This window comes from Pseudoliparis swirei, chromosome 11 (assembly GCF_029220125.1).
Source record: "Pseudoliparis swirei isolate HS2019 ecotype Mariana Trench chromosome 11, NWPU_hadal_v1, whole genome shotgun sequence".
Classification (NCBI taxonomy): domain Eukaryota; kingdom Metazoa; phylum Chordata; class Actinopteri; order Perciformes; family Liparidae; genus Pseudoliparis; species Pseudoliparis swirei.
In genome coordinates, this window is record NC_079398.1 from 15,213,756 (window position 1) to 15,233,878 (window position 20,123).

Sequence of the window (20,123 nt, forward strand, 5' to 3'; positions counted from 1 at the left end):
TAGGCATATTCCCGATGAGACCTCCACGATCCATCAGGCAGATGGCGGTGGGGAGGAGGAGGTAGTCTCAACAGGACAGTGGCGTAGTCATGAGCAGAAATTCACGACCACACGATCCATCAGGCAGATAGGATCTATGCCGTCTCAGGGTCCGATGACCCCCATGAGGCGTAAAGTCAAAGACTCTTCCGGGAGAAAGCAGAGTTAGTAACGTGTGATTGAGAGATGAAAATTCATCCTTAAGGAGAAAAAAAGAATAGGTACTCAGTGCATCCTAAAAAAACCCCCCCGGCAGCTATAAGCCTATAGCATATCAAGGGGCTGGACCAGGGCAAACCTGATTCAGCCCTAACTATAAACTCTGTCAAGAGAGGTCTGTCTTCTAGTCTTTAGGTGACTGTGTCTGACTCCCGGACTGAGGTGAAGCTGGTTGGCTAAAGAGAAAAATAACTAAAGGCTCTGAGGCTCATTCTCTTTTTAAGACTCTAGGAACTAAGTAGTCCCGCATTTAGTGGGTAGCTCTCTAGTGTCTCTGGTGAGGCAATATGGTGAAGCTCCTTAAGATATGATGGAGCATCACCAATCAAGGCTTTGTAGGTTAAGAAGAATTTTAAAAGTGATTCTTGATTTTACTGGGAGCCAGTGCAGAGCAGCTAGTGCAGGAGTGATGTGATCTCTTTTCTTGTTTTTAGTGAGAACGACGCTGCAGCATTCTGGATCAACTGGAGGGACCTAAAGATTTATTAGAGCAGCCCTGCTAATAGGTTGCAGTAATCCAGTCTCGAAATGTGACGAGTGAACAAAACCATTTTCTGCATCTTTTTGAGACAAGATGTGCCTGATTTTTGAAATATACGTAGATGAAAGAATGCAGTTGAGATTTGCTTTTGCTTACGAGTTAAAGGACAACAAGTCAAAGATAAAGATAATCTTTAGATTCTTTATTGTGGTGTTGCCAGGCACGTGCCGTCTACAGAATCCACATCACCAGATAATTGATCTCTGAGGTGCTCAGGGCGATTAAAAATTACTGTTTTGTCTGTTTTTTTAACAGAAAGTTTGCAGGTCATCCATGTTTTATGTCTTTAAGACATGCTTGAATTTTACAGAGTTGGTTGCTCTCCTCTGGTTTATCGATAAATATAGTAGTTGTGTCATCTGCATAAACAATGAGTTTATGTGTTTCCTGATAATATTGCCCAAAGGGAAGAATAATGTATAAAAAAAAAAAAAATTGTCCAGAACACAACCTTGTGTGACTCCCGTGATTAACGTTGCTGGTTTCGTACACGTACACACTGAAAGATATCTGATATAATCGATAAAAAAAAAAATTTTAAATGCCGTGCCTGAATGCTAAATGCTCTCGACTCTCTGTAACAGTGTCAGTAATGTCATGTCAGTCGAATGCAGCACTAAGCACCAGGTCTAACAAGACCAGGACAGAGAGGAGTCCTTTATCTGCTGCCATTAAGAGGTCATTTGTAATTTTCACCAGTGCGTCTCGGTGTGCTGTGGTGTTTTCTAAATCCTGATTGAAATTTCTCAAATAAACTATTATGATGTAGAAAGTCGCAACTGATTTGCGACCACTTTCTTCAAGGATCTTGGAGAGGAAGGGAGGGTGAGAGATTGGTCTGTAGTTATACCTCCTCTGGATCCAGAGGGCTTCTTCAGGAGAGGGAGTTAATAACAGCCACCAAGAAGGAGTGTCGTGCGCTGGCCTACACATTAATAATATATATTCAATGCCGTAATTAAGCAAAAAACCGTTGAAAATAAGCGTCGTCGGGATGGGGTCAAAAGACAGGACAGCGTGTTAGAAGTAGAAAACAAAAAAAAAATGGTTGTCGTGGTGGTTATACAAAAATCCTCAAATATACACACCAGGCATACAGCGGTTTCAAAGGCCATCACTTGAGAACAGATTGCACTGGTTTTAGATTAGAATTATTAATCTTGTCCTAATAGTTAAAATTAAAAGGGGAGTAGAGATCGTCTAGCCAGAAGCTAACAACTCCTCTCCAGAGGGGAGGGCTTTTAGAGGAGGCCAAAACCCACCACCTTGAAGGAGTGTGGTAATGTGGCCTGTTAGCATTGACATTGATAATATCTAATAGAGAGTCACCAATTAGCAAAACGGCCTTTACAGCCCCTGGATGGATGAGAAGAGAAGAGACAGACGTATAGAAGTATAAAAAGAAAAATATTTGGATGGCGTGTTGAGTATAGGAGAAACCCCCCAATATACACAGGGCATACACAGTTTCACAAGGCCATTCCACTTGAGAACAGATTAGCACTGTTATGGGCAAGAGATTATTAATCTTGTCCCTTCCAGAAGTTCATAAAGTCATTACCACTAAGGTTTATAGGAATGCTCGCTCCACAGAGCTGTGACTCTCTGTCAGCCTGGCTACAGTGCTGAAAAGAGAAACCTTTTTTTTTTTTTTCTATTATTGATGAGTAATAGGCTGCTCTGGCATTACGGAGGCCTTCTTATATGTTTTAACTATCTACTAAAAACTAAGGGATTCTTCTTTGAGAGGTTGAGCGCCATATGCAAGCTTTTTCTTTACGTGACGTTGTTTCAGTTTGCGTCTCTGAGCCAGGACCAGGCCCAAGCTCCTCTCTTCTTCTTCTTCTTCTTTCAGAGGGCTATCGGGTGTCAGTCTCAGAGAGCCTATTATGGCACTGTCAACAAGATGATCAATCTGGGACGGACTAAAAAGACGCCAAGGTCCTCTGTATATTTGGGCGTGTATCGAGATCAATAAAGAAATCGCTTCTTTAAATTTAAAGCTAACTATCAGTAGTTAGAGATCCAGTGAAACTTGACTTTTTGATGCACTCCGGTATTAGTATAAATTGTTAATGAGGTTGTGAGTGTGGTCTGACGGAGGATTCTGTGGGAATTCGTTCAAAATGTCAACGCCATAAGTAAAACAGAGAGAAGCGTGTGCGTGTGCTGGTGGTGTTCTGTCTTACTCTCTGGCATGGGACGGACTAAAGTTAGACCAGGGTCCTCTGTTATATTGAGGAGGCGTACGTATCGAATCAAAAGAGGAAAGCTTTAAATTTAGCCACTTAGCTACTATCAGTTAGACATCTAGTGAAGAACTTGACTAACGGTTACATAATTTATATAAATTCAAAAGATTATGAGAAGGTTGTCTGACAGAAATGACAGAAGAGGATTCTGTGGGACAATTTCATGCTCAATGTCAAGAGTAAGAGTAAGATCAGAGAAAGCTGGCCAGCCAAAGCTGTGAGTGGGTTTCTCTCTGAGAAGTCTGGAAGAACCAACAAGGAGATGAATGCAGCACTAAGGCAATCATTATCAACATCCACATGGATATTAAAATCTCCAACAATAATAACTTTATCGGTTTTAAGAACCAAACTTGATATAAATTCTGAGAATTCAGATATAAACTCTGAATATGGACCTGGTGGCGGTACAGAATCACAAATCAATTGGCTGTAGTGTTTTCCAGGTTGGGATGTGAAAAAGACAGAACAAGGCTTTCAAATGAGGTGTAGTGTAATTTTGGTTGAGGATTAATTAATAGGCTCGATTCAAAGATGGCTGCTTCTCCTCCTCCTCCCGTGCCTGCCTCGAATGAGAGTATTAATATGACTTGGAGGAGTCATTTCAGGCAGGGGGACATATTCTTCATGGCTCAGCCAGGTTGCAGTTAGGCAACATAAATCAATGTGATTATCTGATACTAAATCATTCAGTAACAGCTTTAGATGACAGAGAGATCGAATATTTGGGAGACATTAATTAGACCTTTTTTTTTTGTGCTGAAATAATTGTGTTAACTAATATAATATTATTTGTACTGACTCCTCTCTTTCTTGATTTATTTTTTTATTTAAAGTGGACAAGACAGACACAGTCTCTAAAAGTAGTCAAGGGTGGGGGTAATGGAAGAGCAGAGAAGAAGAGCAGAGTTAAACTGAAACTCGGTCTCTGCTCCGGTTCCTGATTGTTGGATTGTCCGTCTGGGTTGTCATGGATCATGTCAATGAAAATGCGGGTCAGCGTCGCGGCATGAATGAATGTCGTCCGATGAATCTCTCATCAGATCAGGTTTTCCCCAGAAAGTCTTCCAGTTGTCTCGTGCCCACATTTTTAAGCTGGCACCACCACCTCAGCCAGCGCGGAAAGAAGCGACATTATCGTACAGTCTGTCTGTCTGCAAATTTGAGAGGGAAGGTAGAAAGTCCGGTGTCCGACGGTCCGGCCAACACACATTAATTTCATTTATTTTTTTGAGTTGTAGTTCCGGATCGGGCGTACCGGTATTACAATCTGGCGGTGTTACAACTCCGCAATCCTTAGCCAATCCTTGACTCCAAGCAAACAAGACTCCCGTCGCCCGCTCTGGCCCCCCGGTGGCCGGACTATTTCGTATTAATTATTCTCCTGACTTTAGAGTTCCTGATAACAGGAGTGTGTTCTCAGCGGTGTGTCGCTGAGTCAGCGGGTGAAAACTGCTTGCGGGAAAACTGGTTGGCTGGCGGGCACAGTTGTGGTGCACTCTTGCGTGAAGTTGAACTTCGACTCCTGCCAACGGCACTCAGCGCGCGACTGCTGAGAGCTCAGCTAACACTCAGCTAGGAAGCGCTGACTGTAGCTCGCGCCTAGCACGGGAGAGGATAGCGATGGCGTCCCGTGCATCTAAACATAGCCCCTGCCTCCAGCCTAGCAAATAAACTACACTTGTTGCATGTATCGTATAGGGGCAGGGGGCAGGGGATAACTATAGAAGAGAGGGCAAGAGGAGGAGAGAGAGAAAAGAAAGATGCACGCTTGAGGGGAGAGCAGCTGCAATGCCAAGAGAGTGAGGAGTTGCTGATGAGGCAGAGGGGGAAACTCGAAACCAGAAACTCTCTGCGTCACACACACCCTGCCTCAACTGCAACACTCAGACAGCAGCTTGCTGTTACGTGTACCTGCTGCCAGTCTGACTCCGCTGCTTTGGGTGAATGACGTCACGTGCGACCTGGAGGTGTTAACCACTTGTGTGCCAAATCTTTTATTTATTTATTTTTTAATTAACATTCGGGGCTAATTAAAAAACATCTGGGGCTTTAGCCCCGGGTTTTTTAGCCTAGGGACGCCACTGGTTAAGACCGAAATGTCACTTGAGAGCCCTGAGAATGTTTAATATTAATTATTACACCATTAGACCACCATTACATTTTTCCTCTCGCGCACCCCCTAGAGGCAGCTCGCGCACCACACTTTGGGAATCCCTGTTCTAAGAGAAGGAAGCCAAAGTGTAAACGATTATTGTTCCCGTTACCAGTAGGTGGCGCTACCACTAAAATAAAAAAATTAGACTGCACATGTCTTCAGGCCTGGAGTGTCATCACACATGTGGAGTTTAGAACGGATCTGATGAGGTGGAGTCGAGTTACATCAGTTTATTCGTTCACGGCGAAGGATCAATGTTTGCTGATGGAGAGATTCACCGTAGTTCAACGTGTCGCTACGAGCTTCACAGGGAAGCATCATCAAGGTCTTAGGTCTATTCTGGTATATTTTGAGAGGGATCTGAATAATCTGTGAGGAGAAGGGTATACAAGTAGAAAAAAAGTAACTTCCTGTTGCCATTAGGTGGCGCTAAGACCATAATAAAAAATTAGCATATGGATCTCTTCAGGGTCAGTATGTCATGATGTTTGAGAAATATGGAGGAGATTACATAATGTATGGCCGAGTTACAACAACGTACATTTTCATGGCGAATGGCGTTTCTTTGCCGGTCCGGCAAACGCACATAGTTTAATATTTTTGAAATCCTTCAAAGATTTCTCAAGACAAAGGTCTCAAGATCATACTGCCCAAGTTTGGAATGAATCGGGTTTAAGCTCTAGGAGAAGTTAACTGTTTTACAACCCCTAAAAACATGAAAAAAGGCCAAAAAGGCATATTTTCAGGGATTGATTGCAGCGCCCCCTAATATATATTTTTTGTAGAGCAGGTCCAACCGGACATGTATGCTGAATTACGAGTCAATTAGTCATTGGATGCAAAAAACGTGGGCTTTTGAACGAAAATTCATTCTAGGGGGCGCTTTCGAGCCATATTGTCAATCCGAAGCATTCAAATCATATCAGGTCACTACATATTTGACTTTAAGTGTGTGTGCCAAGTTTAGTCACGTTTCGAGCATGTTACATTGTTTATTTGTTCATGGCGAAGGATCAAAGTTTGCTGATGCTAGGACTCGCCACACTTCAACGTGTCATTATGACCTTCACAGGGAAGCATTATCAAGGTCTTGCATCTATTCTGGTATATTTTGAGAGGGATCTGAATAATCTGTGAGGAGAAGGGTAGAAAAGTAGAAAACATGCAACTTCCTCTTGCCACGAGGTGCCGCTATGACTATTATTCAAAATTACCATATGGATGTCTTCAGGCTCAGTATGTCATGATATATGAGAAATATGGAGCAGATTACATAATGTATGGCCGAGTTACATCAACTTGCATTTTTATGGCGAATGGTGTTTTTTGATGTTCGACCCACCACACATAGTTTAATATTTTTTTAATATTTCAAAGATTTTTCCCGGCAAAGGTCTCAAGATCATACTGGGCAAGTTTGGAATTAATCGGGTATAAACTCTAGGAGGAGTTAACTGTTTTACAACCCCTAAAATCATGAAAAAAGGCCAAAAAGGCATATTTAGAGGGATTGATTGTAGCGCCCCCTAATGTTCAAATATTATGAAAAAATTACGCTAGGTTAAATGTGTCCTTGTGGACATAAGGTACCAATTTGGTGAAGATAGTCCAAGTGATTTGGAAGTTAGGTGTCTTTATATATTAGGCCACACCCCATGAATGTTCATTGGTCCATATCCTCTGAACGCAATGAGATATCGACAATTTCTGAGAATTATTCCTCGAAATTTATCTAATAATGAACCTCAGAAATTTTCGGATGAATCGGACCAAGCGTTTTGGAGAAAAGTGAAAAAAACATTTTTTTACAAAATTCAAAATGGCGGAAAATCTAAGAAGGCGGAGCTTAGGAGTGATATTGGCAATGTTGTAGAGGAGGATCAAGCGGACGTGTATGGCAAATTTCAACTCAATCCGTCATTGGCGAAAAAAAGCGTGGGTACGAACACTTTAGGGGGCGCTAGAGACATTTTTTTAGAAACAAATACGAAAACTCAAAACTCAAAAATTTTTCATGAGTCCTGATGTGCCTGTGAAATTTCACATTTGTGAGGATTGAGGTGTGCGGCCAGTCGACGTTTGTTTGGAGAGAAAAATAATCAGACGAAAAACAATAGGTTCCTCTACGACAAAGTCGTAGCGAGGACCCTAATAAAGAAGACAAGAACAATAGTTGGACTGCTGAAGCATTCCAACTAATTAGAGTAAACTCAGGAGCAAGAACAGCTGATGTGGTGACGTCATCAAGTCAGCTGCTGTTCCAAATCGCAGAAAGATCGTCCTCCCGTCCTCCGGAGTCTGGACTCCCAAGACCAGACTCCAAAAGAACACAAGTCTGTACTCAGTGTACTTTGAATTGAGAAACGCCGAATCACTCGAAATCCAGACTGTTTGCTGTCCTGGCTCCTCATTGGTGGAACGAGCTCCCCACTGACATCAGGACAGCAGGAAGTCGACATTTTCACCCGGAGACTAAAAACACATCTTTTACGACTATATCTGGATTAAAACACAGATTAGCACTTCAGTGGAATTTAAATGGCTCTTACTTATGGTATTACTCATGGTAATGGTATTACTCACGGTATTACTTATGGTACTTGTGTAGTTCGACTTGCTTGAAGAAATTTTACTTTCTGGATTCTTGTTGTTCTGAGTTTGTACTCTTGTTTACAGTGAATAATTAAACTCATGAGCAAGAACAGCTGATGTGGTGACGTCATCAAGTCAGCTGCTGTTCCAATCGCAGAAAGACTGTCCTCTGGAGTCTGGTCCCCCAAGACCAGACCCCCAAGACGAGACTCCAGAGACCACCAGTCTGTTTTCGGTGTATTTGAGTTAATGACGGCTGAAGTCAAACAGCTGTCTCCGCTAACTCGTGCTAGCGGCTAGCTGAGGTACTGCTTCATGTGCCAGGCAGAAGGAGTAGAGCACAGCAGGCGCGTCACACCCAGGGGACCAATCACGTTATAGACAGAGGTCCGGACCGCCCAGCTCATTTGCATATATAAATAAATAAATGAAGAAATAAAAAAGTGCAGAAATAGATTTAATGACGTTCTGTTAAAACTTATTTATTTATTTATTAATACTTCAGTAATGTTCTGTCCTTAGCCTGAACCCTCTATGGCCCTATCCCTCTCTCCTCTCTCCCCCCCCTCCCTCCTCCCCCAGCCACAATCCCCTCCCCCTCCCCTCTTCCTCCTTCTGCTCCTGCCACAGTCTCCGCTCCCTCTCCCCTCCCCTCCCCTCCCCCCTCCCCCTCCTTCTCCCCCTCCTCCTCCTCCGGCCACACTCCCCGCTCCCTCACCCCGGAGAGAAGCCCTATCAGACGGCGTCGCAGCGGACATACCCCGGGACAACATGGTAAGAACCTCCCGGAGACCCGTACCCGGTCTCGAGGATGTCTCGTGGTCCTGGTCCACGTGCGGTCTGGGTCTCGGGTCTCCGGTGGCCCGTTATGTCGCGTGACGGTAGCTAGCATGGCCGCTCCCGGTAGCCGCTCCGGTTCCTCGCTGCTGACCCCGCTGCCGTCTCCCGGTACCGGGCTGAGACCTGTCGCCGGTACCGGACGGGTCTCTGCGTTAGTCTGTCCCGGGCCGCGGACCGGAGCGGGCCCCCCAGGCCGTGTGGCCCGGGGCGGCCATCTTAGCCCCGCTGACCGGCCCCCACCCAGCCGGGACTCACTACTGGACCCGAGATAACCCCGACCAGCTAGACCCTCTGAACCAGACTGAACCGGTTCAGCAGAAGAACCGGGTTCAAGAGGCTTTGGTCCGGTCTCTGAGTAACAGAGACCGGGTCAGAGAGACTGCACCGTCACTGGAGGCCTGGAGGCTGGACCCGGTACTGGTCTCTGCTGTTTAGTTCTGGTACTGGTCGCTACTGGTTAGTTCTGGTACTGGTCTCTACTGGTTAGGTCTGGTACTGGTCTCTATTGGTTAGTTCTGGTACTGGTCTCTACTGGTTAGGTATGGTACTGGTCTCTACTGGTTAGTTCTGGTACTGGTCTCTACTGGTTAGGTATGGTACTGGTCTCTACTGGTTAGGTATGGTACTGGTCTCTATTGGTTAGTTCTGGTACTGGTCTCTACTGGTTAGGTATGGTACTGGTCTCTACTGGTTAGTTCTGGTACTGGTCTCTATTGGTTAGTTCTGGTACTGGTCTCTACTGGTTAGGTATGGTACTGGTCTCTACTGGTTAGTTGTGGTACTGGTCTCTACTGGTTAGGTATGGTACTGGTCTCTACTGGTTAGGTATGGTACTGGTCTCTATTGGTTAGTTCTGGTACTGGTCTCTACTGGTTAGGTATGGTACTGGTCTCTACTGGTTAGTTCTGGTACTGGTCTCTATTGGTTAGTTCTGGTACTGGTCTCTACTGGTTAGGTATGTTACTGGTCTCTACTGGTTAGTTCTGGTACTGGTCTTTACTGGTTAGGTATGGTACTGGTCTCTACTGGTTAGGTATGGTACTGGTCTCTACTGGTTAGTTATGGTACTGGTCTCTACTGGTTAGGTATGGGACTGGTCTCTACAGGTTAGTTCTGGTACTGGTCTCTACTGGTTAGGTATGTTACTGGTCTCTACTGGTTAGTTCTGGTACTGGTCTTTACTGGTTAGGTATGGTACTGGTTTCTACAGGTTAGGTATGGTACTGGTCTCTACTGGTTAGGTATGGTACTGGTCTCTACTGGTTAGTTATGGTACTGGTCTCTACTGGTTAGGTATGGGACTGGTCTCTACTGGTTAGGTATGGTACTGGTCTCTACTGGTTAGTTATGGTACTGGTCTCTACTGGTTCTGGTCTCTACTGGTTAGTTCTGGTACTATTCTCTACTGGTTAGTTCTGGTACTATTTATATAATATCATGTACTGATGAGTCAGTAGTACTTGATGTCACATGACCCCCTATCGACCAATCCCGTGTGTCCCTGCAGGCGTCTGGCGTGACCGTGAACGATGAGGTCATCCGGGTGTTCAACGACATGAAGGTGAGGAAGTCTTCGTCCCAGGACGATGTGAAGAAGAGGAAGAAGGCGGTTCTGTTCTGCCTGAGCGAGGACAAGAAGAAGATCATCGTGGAGGAGGGCAAGCAGATCCTGGTGGGCGACATCGGGGACTCCGTGGATGACCCGTACGCCTGCTTCGTGAAGCTCCTCCCCCCCAACGACTGCCGCTACGGGCTGTACGACGCCACCTACGAGACCAAGGAGTCCAAGAAGGAGGACCTGGTCTTCATCTTCTGGTACAGCACCCTGCAGGGACCTGGTCCTCTGCTTTGATCTGTGATCCACTTCCTGTAGTGGTCCTGGTCCACTTCCTGTAGTGGTCCTGGTGGTGACGGTCTGTGTTTCAGGGCTCCTGAGAACGCCCCCCTGAAGAGCAAGATGATCTACGCCAGCTCGAAAGACGCTATCAAGAAGAAGTTCACAGGTGAGTCATGACCTCAGTGACCTCGGGTGTCTCCTTAATGACCTCAGGTGTCTCCTCAGTGACCTCAGGTGTCTCCTTAATGACCTTGGGTGTCTCCTTAGTGACCTCAGGTGTCTCCTTAGTGACCTCATGTCTCCTCAGGTATCAAACACGAGTGGCAGGTGAACGGTCTGGACGACATCCAGGACCGCGCCGCGCTGGCGGAGAAGCTGGGTGGGAATGTGGTGGTATCTCTGGAGGGCAAGCCGGTGTGATGTCATCGCGGCGAGCCGAGCCAACGGCGTGCCAACTCCCACCACCCAACCGCCCCCCCGCCCACCACCAGGAGTCATTAGCTGGTTTCCTTTTGCTTTTTGTCCAACATGGAGATCTCATTTACATAATGATATGCAAACACCTCCCACTTTGTTGCCACATGACTTCTGTTCACCTGGCAGACCCACGAATGAGCCCAGACCCCCTGCAGATCCCCTGCAGACCCCCTGCAGACCCCGATGAAGGAGCCAGACCAGAGTTTTGCCAAACGTTACATGTGAAGGAAGCAGCCACGCGTGTCGGAGGCGAGCGCCGCTAAGCTGCGCCTCCTGCAGCACGCGGGTCATGACGCTCTTTCCATGTGACTTTATTTATTACTGTGTTGTTGTTGCTATGCACCAGGAGAGGAGGAGCTCCGCCTTACTCAGTTTGAATGTAACACCAGTTAGTTAGCGCGCTTTTATTTTGTAAGAAACAGGAAGCAGACTCCACTTACACAGGGAGAGACAACAACATCACGACAGAGGAACGTTGTTTCTGAGATCTCATGAAACCACTTTGCAATAAAAGCCTGTGGCCTGTCTGACGCCTCCGCCTCGTCTCTGCTCCACCAATCAGAGGTTCTGAGATGGCTCCTCCCCTTAGAACCTCACAGCAGGTTCTACACCTGACGAGTGGAACCAGCTCAGAGGGAATGTGACACAGAACCCCCCTACGGTACCTGTGCTAGTAGATGTGCTCTGACATCTGGAGAACCATCAGGCCTCCAGTGTGACAGAGTAGAACCCCTATGATCTCAGTAGAACCCTGTGAGAACCCCTATGATCTCAGTAGAACCACTATAATCTCAGTAGAACCCCATGAGGACCACTATAATCTCAGTAGAACCCCATGAGGACCACTACACCTCGACGTCACGGTAAATGGGGGGAACTAACGTAAGGTCCAGAGCCTCGATAGTGGGAGTGAGAGCAGAACCAGTGAGACCAGAACCCAGTGAGATCAGAACCAGGTCCTTGTTTCCTGAAGTTAAAGAACTCGAGTGACTCAGCTGCAGAATCTGATCCTCCTGCTGCTATTTATAGACCTGCATATCAGGTCCACACAAGGAGACACTGAGACCAGACCCTGAACCACAGACCTGTGATCCACTACAGAGGAGATCCACTAGACTAGGATAAGAGATGATTACAACATATACAATAAAATAAAAGACATTTAAGAATTAAAATAATAAAGTATAAAGTTATATAAAGTGAAGGTTTATTGTAAAGCATAAAAAAACAAAATAAATTCAGTTCTGTTTATTTTTTAGAGCCCTAAATCACTTTGATGTTACAACCTGTAAACAACAACACTCTCTGACCTTTGACCTCACATAGATACCAGCATCCAGGTAAACAATAGAATATTATTAAATAAAGCTAAACAATAGAACATAATAAAAAATAAAGCAAAACAGTAGACTATAACTAGAAAATGCAATTCCTGCTGAAAATGCTGATATCTGAAAGCTTGATGCTGAAATATAAAAATGAAATAGCTGAAAATAGCTGAAAACGGATGAAAATAGCTGTAATATGAAAAGAATAGCTGAAAATAGCTGTCAACAGCTGAAATAGGCTTAAAATAGCTTAAAACAACTGAACATATGAAAAAAGGGAAACTTCATGCTGAAAGTGTTGAAGCACAAAAATATTGAGTGGAAAGTTATAACTGGAAAAGATAAGCACAACTTTATCATCTCAATATTCAAAGATATGAATACCAACCCAAGAAATGAGAGGGGGGGGGGGAAGTCAGACATGAGAACCAGAGAGAGAAATAAATAAATTGAGAGACAGGAGAAAGATAAATAAAAAAATAGAGAGGAAGAAACCATGGTGAATGATAGACAATATCTAAACACTAAGTGGATTTTCTACAAAAGCATTTGTTAAACCCTAGAATCAATAGAGGGGAAAGATTCAGCCGAACGCGCCGATATGTTTGTTATTTTTGTGGCTTAAATGTGACCTGAAAAACTATGAAGCTGGTTCTCCTCTGATATCTCTCTATTTGAAGACACACGCGCCCGTCTGTTTTGTGGTTCACAATGTATGATAAACAAGAGTGCGTGTGAGATCCGCCTCTGATTAGCCTAACTGAAACACCTGTGTGACTGAGAGCAGACAGCTCTGAATCTAATGGAAGCAACCTGTCAGAACATTTGGACTTGACGGAGAACCATAGCTCTGATGCAAACAGTTTCTACATTAGGAGATGCTCAAGGCTTTTGTGAAAGTTTAAATGTCCTTAAATGTTTTTTAGGTTTAGAAATGAGAGTTTAATCGCAGTTTAGAAAGTTCTCCTGTTTGCTTAAAACATTTTGAAAGGTGCTCAGAATTTCAATGTCGATGACTGAAGGCTTCTCTAGAAAAATTGGGGAAACTGTTGGATTTCATAGTCACATGTCTACAACAAGCAAACGATTCCCTACTACTTCATCAAAAAAATGCCTGAAGAGTAAGAATTGTGGCCGTAGTCACGATATACAAAAATAATTTCCGCTTGATCCTGAAGCAGCTGTCCCCTCTAGCGATGACGTCACAGCTCTAGACTTCCCCACACACACACACACATTGAAAACCCCAGGAGGAGCGGAAAAACACAAAACTAAAACGGGGACAGTTAAATAACTATAAGAGCTATGAAAAAAGCTGAATTATAAAGTTATAGCTAAAGATGTTCTCAACATTTCAAAGGTAAAATGGTGTCTGTAGCTAAACGTATTCTGACATTGTAAGCTTTTAAAGTTGAACAAGTTTAAGCGGATTTGAAGCTTTGCTCAATAGGAAACCATTATTTATTCCAAAAAATATCAATCATTTAATAATGTGGAAAGATAAAAAATATCTGAAAATATACAGTAAAAGTTGAAGTCAACATGTCAACATTTTAAAAAATAAATGAAATTTAATGAAAATAATTGAATTAGCTGAAAGTATGAAGATCTTAGAAGCTTTTAAAGTTAAAGACTTTCTCCATTGTGATCCCATTCAAATTAATAACCATAACATATTTATAATTCTGAACAGTTGAGTTAGAAATATGTAAAGTCAATCCCCTCTATTCCTGAAGAAGCTGGATTTTTAAATATTTGAATGGTTTAAATAGCTGAATATATGAAGAAGAAGAAGAAGAAGAAGAAGAGGGGGGAAAAAAGTACGGAAGAAATAGAATAATAAGTTTAAATCAAGATTACAAGAACAATAGGTGGACTGCTGAAGCATTCCAACTAATGAGGAACGGATTAGAAAGGTATAATAATAAAGATTGTTCATGTTATTCGTGAAGTCTGTCTCGCCTTCGTGACGTCACTTCCGGTCTGCACCGAAGCCATGATGGTGGGTTTGTGTCTTCTCTCCGCTCCTGCTCGGCACCGGGCCCGGTGAAGCGCCGGTGTTGTTGTGGTGTGGGTGAACTAACGGCTGTCTCTCTCCCCGCAGCAGGAAGGGCTGGACGACGGACCCGACTTCCTCTCCGAGGAGGACCGGGGAGTGAGTGCTACCTGTCTGTCTACCTACCTACCTGTCTGTATGTCTGGGCGGGCGAAGCTCATTACCGTAGCTCCGGGGATTAGCCTGCATGCTAACGGGATAGAGGCTCGCAGCCTGTAAACCGGTCCGGCAGTCGAGGGTCCGAGCCCGGACCCGGCTACAGGGCCTTAGCCCCCCGGGCGGAGTGAGCTAGCAGGTGGTGCTGTGCTAGTTAGCCACCAGGATGTCACATGACTCCCCGTGATGCTGATTGGTTAATTTGCTCCAGTTCAGTTTACGTCTCGTGACCATAACAGAGGGAGACTTCTGGGGGAACCGTACTGGTTCGGGTTCCAGACCTCTGGGGGAATGGTCCTGGTTCGGTGTCCAGACCTCTGGGGGAACCACCCTGGTGCTGGTTCGGGTCCCAGTAAGATGAGTCTGTTCTCGTTGTAAGGAGTTTGTCTCCAGAACGACAAACATGTCCGTCACTGCTCGAGCTAGCGAGCTTACAGCTAGGACTCGGCTAGCTAGCAGAAGACTAGTATCGTTACAGTAAAACGGATTGTAGACTTGAGTTCATGAATAAATACAAACATGACTGAGTTCTCACCAAAGAGTAGAAGATGTAGTGGAAGGAACCTCAGGTGGTCTGGTGGTCATGTGACGGGTCTGGGAGGTGGTCTGGTGGTCATGTGACGGGTCAGGGAGGTGGTCTGGTGGTCATGTGACGGGTCAGGGAGGTGGTCTGGTGGTCATGTGACGGGTCTGGGAGGTGGTCTGGTGGTCATGTGACGGGTCAGGGAGGTGGTCTGGTGGTCATGTGACGGGTCTGGGAGGTGGTCTGGTGGTCATGTGGCTACGTCCTCCTGCATTCACAACTTATCAATAATCACTTCCTGCTGGGTTCATGGGTTTTAGGATGGAAACCTCAGTGAGTGTGTACATTTACTGCTGTGTGTTCATGTACTGCTGTGTGTACATGTGATAGTTAACAGGTTCTTACACACTGTGTGGGGACCCAGTGGGTTGATCTGTGGTTGAGGTGCATTATGGGACGTCGTCTCTGCCTCTGCAGCCGCGGGCGGTGAACGTGGATCTGCAGACGGACGCCACGCTGCAGGTGGACATCTCTGACGCCCTGAGTGAGAGGGACAAGGTCAAGTTCACCGTCCACACCAAGGTCAGTGTGTCCTTAAGCGTCTTCAGGGACCAGGTCCTCCGAGTCCACGTGAACTCACGGAACTCTCACTGTTTGTTTTTCCAATAAAATGAAGAAAACCATCCAGGCAGCAAGTCGTTGACCTTTTTGAACTTTGATATAACAGCTGGACAGACTGAAGACTCACTTCCTGTTCCCTCAGAGCACGCTTCCGAACTTCAAGCAGAACGAGTTCTCGGTGGTCCGGCAGCATGAAGAGTTCATCTGGCTTCACGACTCGTTTGTGGAGAACGAAGAGTACGCAGGATACATCGTAAGAACCACGTCACCGCTCCGCTAGCAGGAGACCACGAGACTCTTGTTTAAGCCTAAAACCTTGTACCTGGTGTAGATGTCAGTGTTTACAGGTAGAAACAATACAGAGAACTAATGAGACCTGAAGCAAAGGATTCCTGTTGTTGTGGTGTAGATCCCTCCAGCCCCTCCAAGGCCAGACTTTGATGCATCTAGAGAGAAGCTGCAGAAGCTGGGGGAGGGAGAAGGATCCATGACCAAGGAGGAGTTCACCAAGATGAAGCAGGAGCTGGAGGCGTGAGTCACCTGATGACCTCCCTACCGGCATCACGACACGCCTCCTTCATGATGTACCCACCTGCAGACGACCTTCCTACGACCTTCCCACGACTTCACCCCCGCCCGACGAACTTCCCACGACTTCACCCCCGACGACCTTCCTACTGACCTCTGCATGCATGCTTGCACTTGTTTGTATTTCTTCACAATTCCACTTGTCTGGGTGGAAGCTGTAGTGAAAGCTGTTTTCAGAGAGTACCTGGCCATCTTTAAAAAGACCGTCGCCATGCACGAGGTGTTCCTGTGTCGTGTGGCGGCTCATCCTGTCCTCAGGAAAGACCTCAACTTCCACGTCTTTCTGGAGTACAACCAGGACGTAAGTCACCACGCACCTACACACCTCTGAGCGGAGAGGTCTCACTCGGCTCCCGTTTTCTAAGAAGATAATTTTTTTAATTTAACTTCACAAACTAAAAGTAAATAGTGTGACCATTTGAATGAATGTGTGTGATAATAAAATGATTTGAGATGACGTATACAACAGGAAAATTATTAAAGGGCTCTAAGTAAGAGCCTTGTGGTACTCCACAAGAGAAAAGATCAATTCTATCAAACATAAAAGGAAGAAACGTGGTGATGATGTGTGACCTCTGCTCTCTGACAGCTGAGTGTACGAGGGAAGAACAAGAAAGAGAAGCTGGAGGATTTCTTTAAGAACGTGGTGAAGTCGGCTGACGGCGTCCTGGTGGCCGGAGTCAAGGTGACAGTTCAGAGCCTCTCCCGGAGGCCAGCGGTGTGGCGCAGGTCAGAGTTCATGGAGATTTACTGTTTTTTAGGACGTTGACGACTTCTTTGAGCACGAGAAGACGTTTCTGTTGGAATATCACAACCGAGTGAAAGACGCCTCGGCCAAATCTGATAGAATGATCCGCGCGCATAAAAGTAAGAATCCAGCTAATGAATGTCAGCGCAGAGTGAAGGGGACTCTGTCCAGGTGCATCATGGGAGGTATTTGTGTTCAGACGCTGCCGATGACATCAATAGAATCGCCTCGTCTCTCTACGTATTGGGAACACAGGACAACACGGACCTCTGCAAGTACGGACCAACATGTTGGGCTGCCTCAAGGTGCTGGTGGCTTTCATAATCATATTATTTCCACTTCCTGCTGTTGATCGTTTTCCGTTTCCCCCGTTTCAGGTTCTTCCTGAAGGTGTCGGAGCTGTTTGAGAAGACGAGGGTACGTTTGTCGTCGCCGCTGTAGGACACAGTCCATCGGCGAGCTGCTGTGTTCACGTCAGACTAGTAACGGGTTCTGTCTTTGCAGAAGATTGAAGCTCGTGTTGCAGCAGATGAAGACCTGAAGCTGGCTGACCTGTTGAAATATTACCTGAGAGAGTCTCAGGCTGCAAAGGTCAGTCTGACATGCATGCATGCTGGGTAGATCTGTGTCCACCAGCAATGAGTTTACTGAGCCAGGTATGCTGACAGTTAGCCTCCGTTAGCAACATGTTAAAAAACACGCGTGTATAGTGTCATCAGTGATCTCTGGAAGGGGCGGCTCACTGAGGTTCTGGTGTGTCACTGATGAGTCGGATGGTAAAACCACGTTCACAACATACTGGTGCTGTGGCTGCAGGACCTGCTGTACCGGAGGAGCCGGGCTCTGGTGGACTATGAGAACGCCAACAAGGCTCTGGATAAAGCTCGAGCCAAGAACAGAGACGTCCTGCAGGCCGAGACCAGCCAGCAGCTCTGCTGCCACAAGTTTGAGAAGATCTCCGAGTCCGCGAAGCAAGGTGAGTCAAATCCACGTACCTGTGAGGGACTTTACAGCAGAGACACACGGCAGGGTTGGTAGTTTGATTCCAAACACACCAATATGCTAACTTATCTTTTGATCCCCAATCCTTGATCCCTGTACTCTTGACCCGTGTACCCCTGACCCTTGTATTGTTATTCTTAGGGTAACATCAGGTGCATATTAGGGGTACTTGCCATACTTCAAAACTCAACAAATTTGGCAAGATTGTCAGGCTTAGTAAAAATAGCCATCTGATAGATGTCAAATTTAAGTTTTAAAAAATGGCTCTTTAGCGCCCCCTCAAAGTTGGACCGGTGACACCTCTCACCCAGAATGTCCAATTGACTTGATTTTTTTCACACGGGTCCATCTCCAGCCTGTTATACCTCTAAGCTCCGCCTACTTAGATGTTCCATCTATATCTCATTGTGGAGATATGGACCAATGAACCTCCGAGGGGCGTGTCTTGTTGTTGGTCTAGTGTCTAACAGCAGGTTCTGATTGCAGAGCTCATCGACTTCAAAACGAGACGAGTGGCAGCGTTCAGGAAAAACCTGGTGGAGCTCGCAGAGCTGGAGCTCAAACACGCCAAGGTAACCATGACCCCTCCCCTATCTCTGACTCCTCAGAGACTGACCCCTGTCTCTGACTCCTCACCTGTCTCTGACTCCTCCCCTCTCTCTTTCAGGGGAACCTTCAGCTGGTGCATAGTTGTCTGGTGGTCCTGAAAGGTAACACTTAACCAACCGGACACGCCCTTTTTATACAGCCTCGCCCACATCAACTGCACACCCATGTGGGCGGAGTCTGGGCGGACGAATGACACTGAAAACTGTGGAGCAGAGAGATCAGACAGGAAGTCTGTCATCTTCATAACAAACCAGACACCGTCCGCGTCATCATCTTTATCCTCCTCTACCCAAACCTCTCCGTCCCTCTCCAGCAGCACCTGTGCCGGTTCAACTGGTCCAGCAGAACTCGTGTGATCCGCCTCTTTTCCTCCTGAGTGACACTCACTTGAAACTTTGATATCAAGGAGTAGAATAAACAAATGTTTGATATTTCTTATCCAAATTAAACAAATCCCTCCCGGTCCAGCAGGTCTACTGTGGGGATACTGGTCTAGGTCCAGCAGGTATGATATCACCACCTGAAAGTTTTCATTGTCACGTTTTTAGTTAACTTGACCTTTGATCTCTGGGGTCTGATTGTCGTAGCAACAGTTCTACGGAGTAAGAAAAGTCGTGAAAACATTTCAACCTATTTATTGAAAATCCACAGAAGAGAATCAAATGTGTCTTTATCTCAACTTGTTTTCATGATTATAAAGAGTTGTCTCATATCTCGTAATTATCCAAAAACAAGTCTCCATAGTAACGGCTTATTATCTTGTAATGACGGCTGAAGTCAGTTGAGTCTGTTTCCTGGGTTCAAGTTGTGAAGACATTCAGAAGGAAAACAAGACGCGAGCTGTTATTAAAGCGTGATGTCACTGAATAAAAATGCCTTGTTTATGTTGGTCCGGCCTTTGATTGGTCGTAAAGAACTTGTCACATGTTGCTCTTTGAACACTAAACTCATGTCATTTCTGAGACACAAGCTTCTATTTCTGATTCAAGATGGAGAAGAGAAAGAAAAGAGCTGCTGAGCAAGACTAATAAAGGTTTATCTCTTCGAATGCCTTAGGCCCAACTCCTGTTCACCGTGGGCCACATCAGCATCACGGCGCTCCTCAAAGGGCTGAAACATAAACTGCTCTCCAACATACTGTTTCATAACTCTTTGCATTTCATTATTGTTTATTTGAGTGTAGAAATATTGTCTAATATTCTAACATAAATCCATTTAATTTGAAACCTTCAAAATAAAAGCAAAGGATATTTTTCTTACATTTCTTTAAAAAAAGGTGATGAATATGTCTTTCAAGTTGTCAAAGGCCACATTAAAATATGTGGCGGGCCGGATTTGGCCCGCAGGCCTTGGGTTTGACACCTGTGCTTGAGACACTTACGCTCCTGTTTGTCGACGCTTCTGATTGGATAGGAGGTTTGGATGGGCGAGCCGACATCTTATCCGCTATTGGCTGAAGGTTTCCCAACATGAGTCATGAACAGCTTCTGGCTCAACATGGAGAAGCATTGGAGCACCCACAGGGTGTCACCACACA

General features: G+C 45.5%; 2 protein-coding genes across 4 annotated transcripts; both read left to right on the plus strand.

The window, feature by feature from the left end:
• Positions 1-8,467: 8,467 nt before the first annotated feature.
• cfl2 (cofilin 2 (muscle)) lies at positions 8,468-11,482 on the plus strand. The gene is made up of 4 exons (XM_056426523.1): positions 8,468-8,575; positions 10,149-10,456; positions 10,568-10,644; positions 10,786-11,482. The coding sequence occupies exons 1-4, from the start codon at positions 8,573-8,575 to the stop codon at positions 10,896-10,898; spliced, it is 501 nt and encodes a 166-aa protein (XP_056282498.1). The 5' UTR covers positions 8,468-8,572; the 3' UTR covers positions 10,899-11,482.
• Positions 11,483-14,264: 2,782 nt separating this feature from the next.
• snx6 (sorting nexin 6) lies at positions 14,265-19,475 on the plus strand. 3 transcript variants are annotated; one of them, XM_056426520.1, is made up of 14 exons: positions 14,265-14,285; positions 14,388-14,438; positions 15,496-15,600; positions 15,782-15,892; positions 16,049-16,170; positions 16,405-16,528; positions 16,817-16,912; positions 16,989-17,094; positions 17,175-17,280; positions 17,353-17,392; positions 17,480-17,566; positions 17,792-17,951; positions 18,464-18,549; positions 18,645-19,475. In XM_056426520.1, exons 1-14 carry the CDS (start codon positions 14,280-14,282, stop codon positions 18,696-18,698), a joined length of 1,254 nt encoding a protein of 417 aa, XP_056282495.1. In that variant the 5' UTR covers positions 14,265-14,279; the 3' UTR covers positions 18,699-19,475. The 3 variants fall into 3 exon arrangements, with proteins under 3 accessions (XP_056282495.1, XP_056282496.1, XP_056282497.1); XM_056426521.1 differs by having other exon boundaries at positions 18,657-19,475; XM_056426522.1 differs by having other exon boundaries at positions 17,175-17,250.
• Positions 19,476-20,123: the final 648 nt, after the last annotated feature.

What these genes read in the sequence shown, in the direction of transcription:
- snx6 (XM_056426520.1), top strand. An exon ending in TCTCCGAGGAGGACCGGGGA is followed by an intron (nt 14,439 to 15,495) that starts GTGAGTGCTACC and finishes CTGCCTCTGCAG; the next exon opens with CCGCGGGCGGTGAACGTGGA. An exon ending in AAGAGTACGCAGGATACATC is followed by an intron (nt 15,893 to 16,048) that starts GTAAGAACCACG and finishes GTTGTGGTGTAG; the next exon opens with ATCCCTCCAGCCCCTCCAAG.
- cfl2 (XM_056426523.1), top strand. An exon ending in GACCTGGTCTTCATCTTCTG is followed by an intron (nt 10,457 to 10,567) that starts GTACAGCACCCT and finishes TCTGTGTTTCAG; the next exon opens with GGCTCCTGAGAACGCCCCCC. An exon ending in TATCAAGAAGAAGTTCACAG is followed by an intron (nt 10,645 to 10,785) that starts GTGAGTCATGAC and finishes ATGTCTCCTCAG; the next exon opens with GTATCAAACACGAGTGGCAG.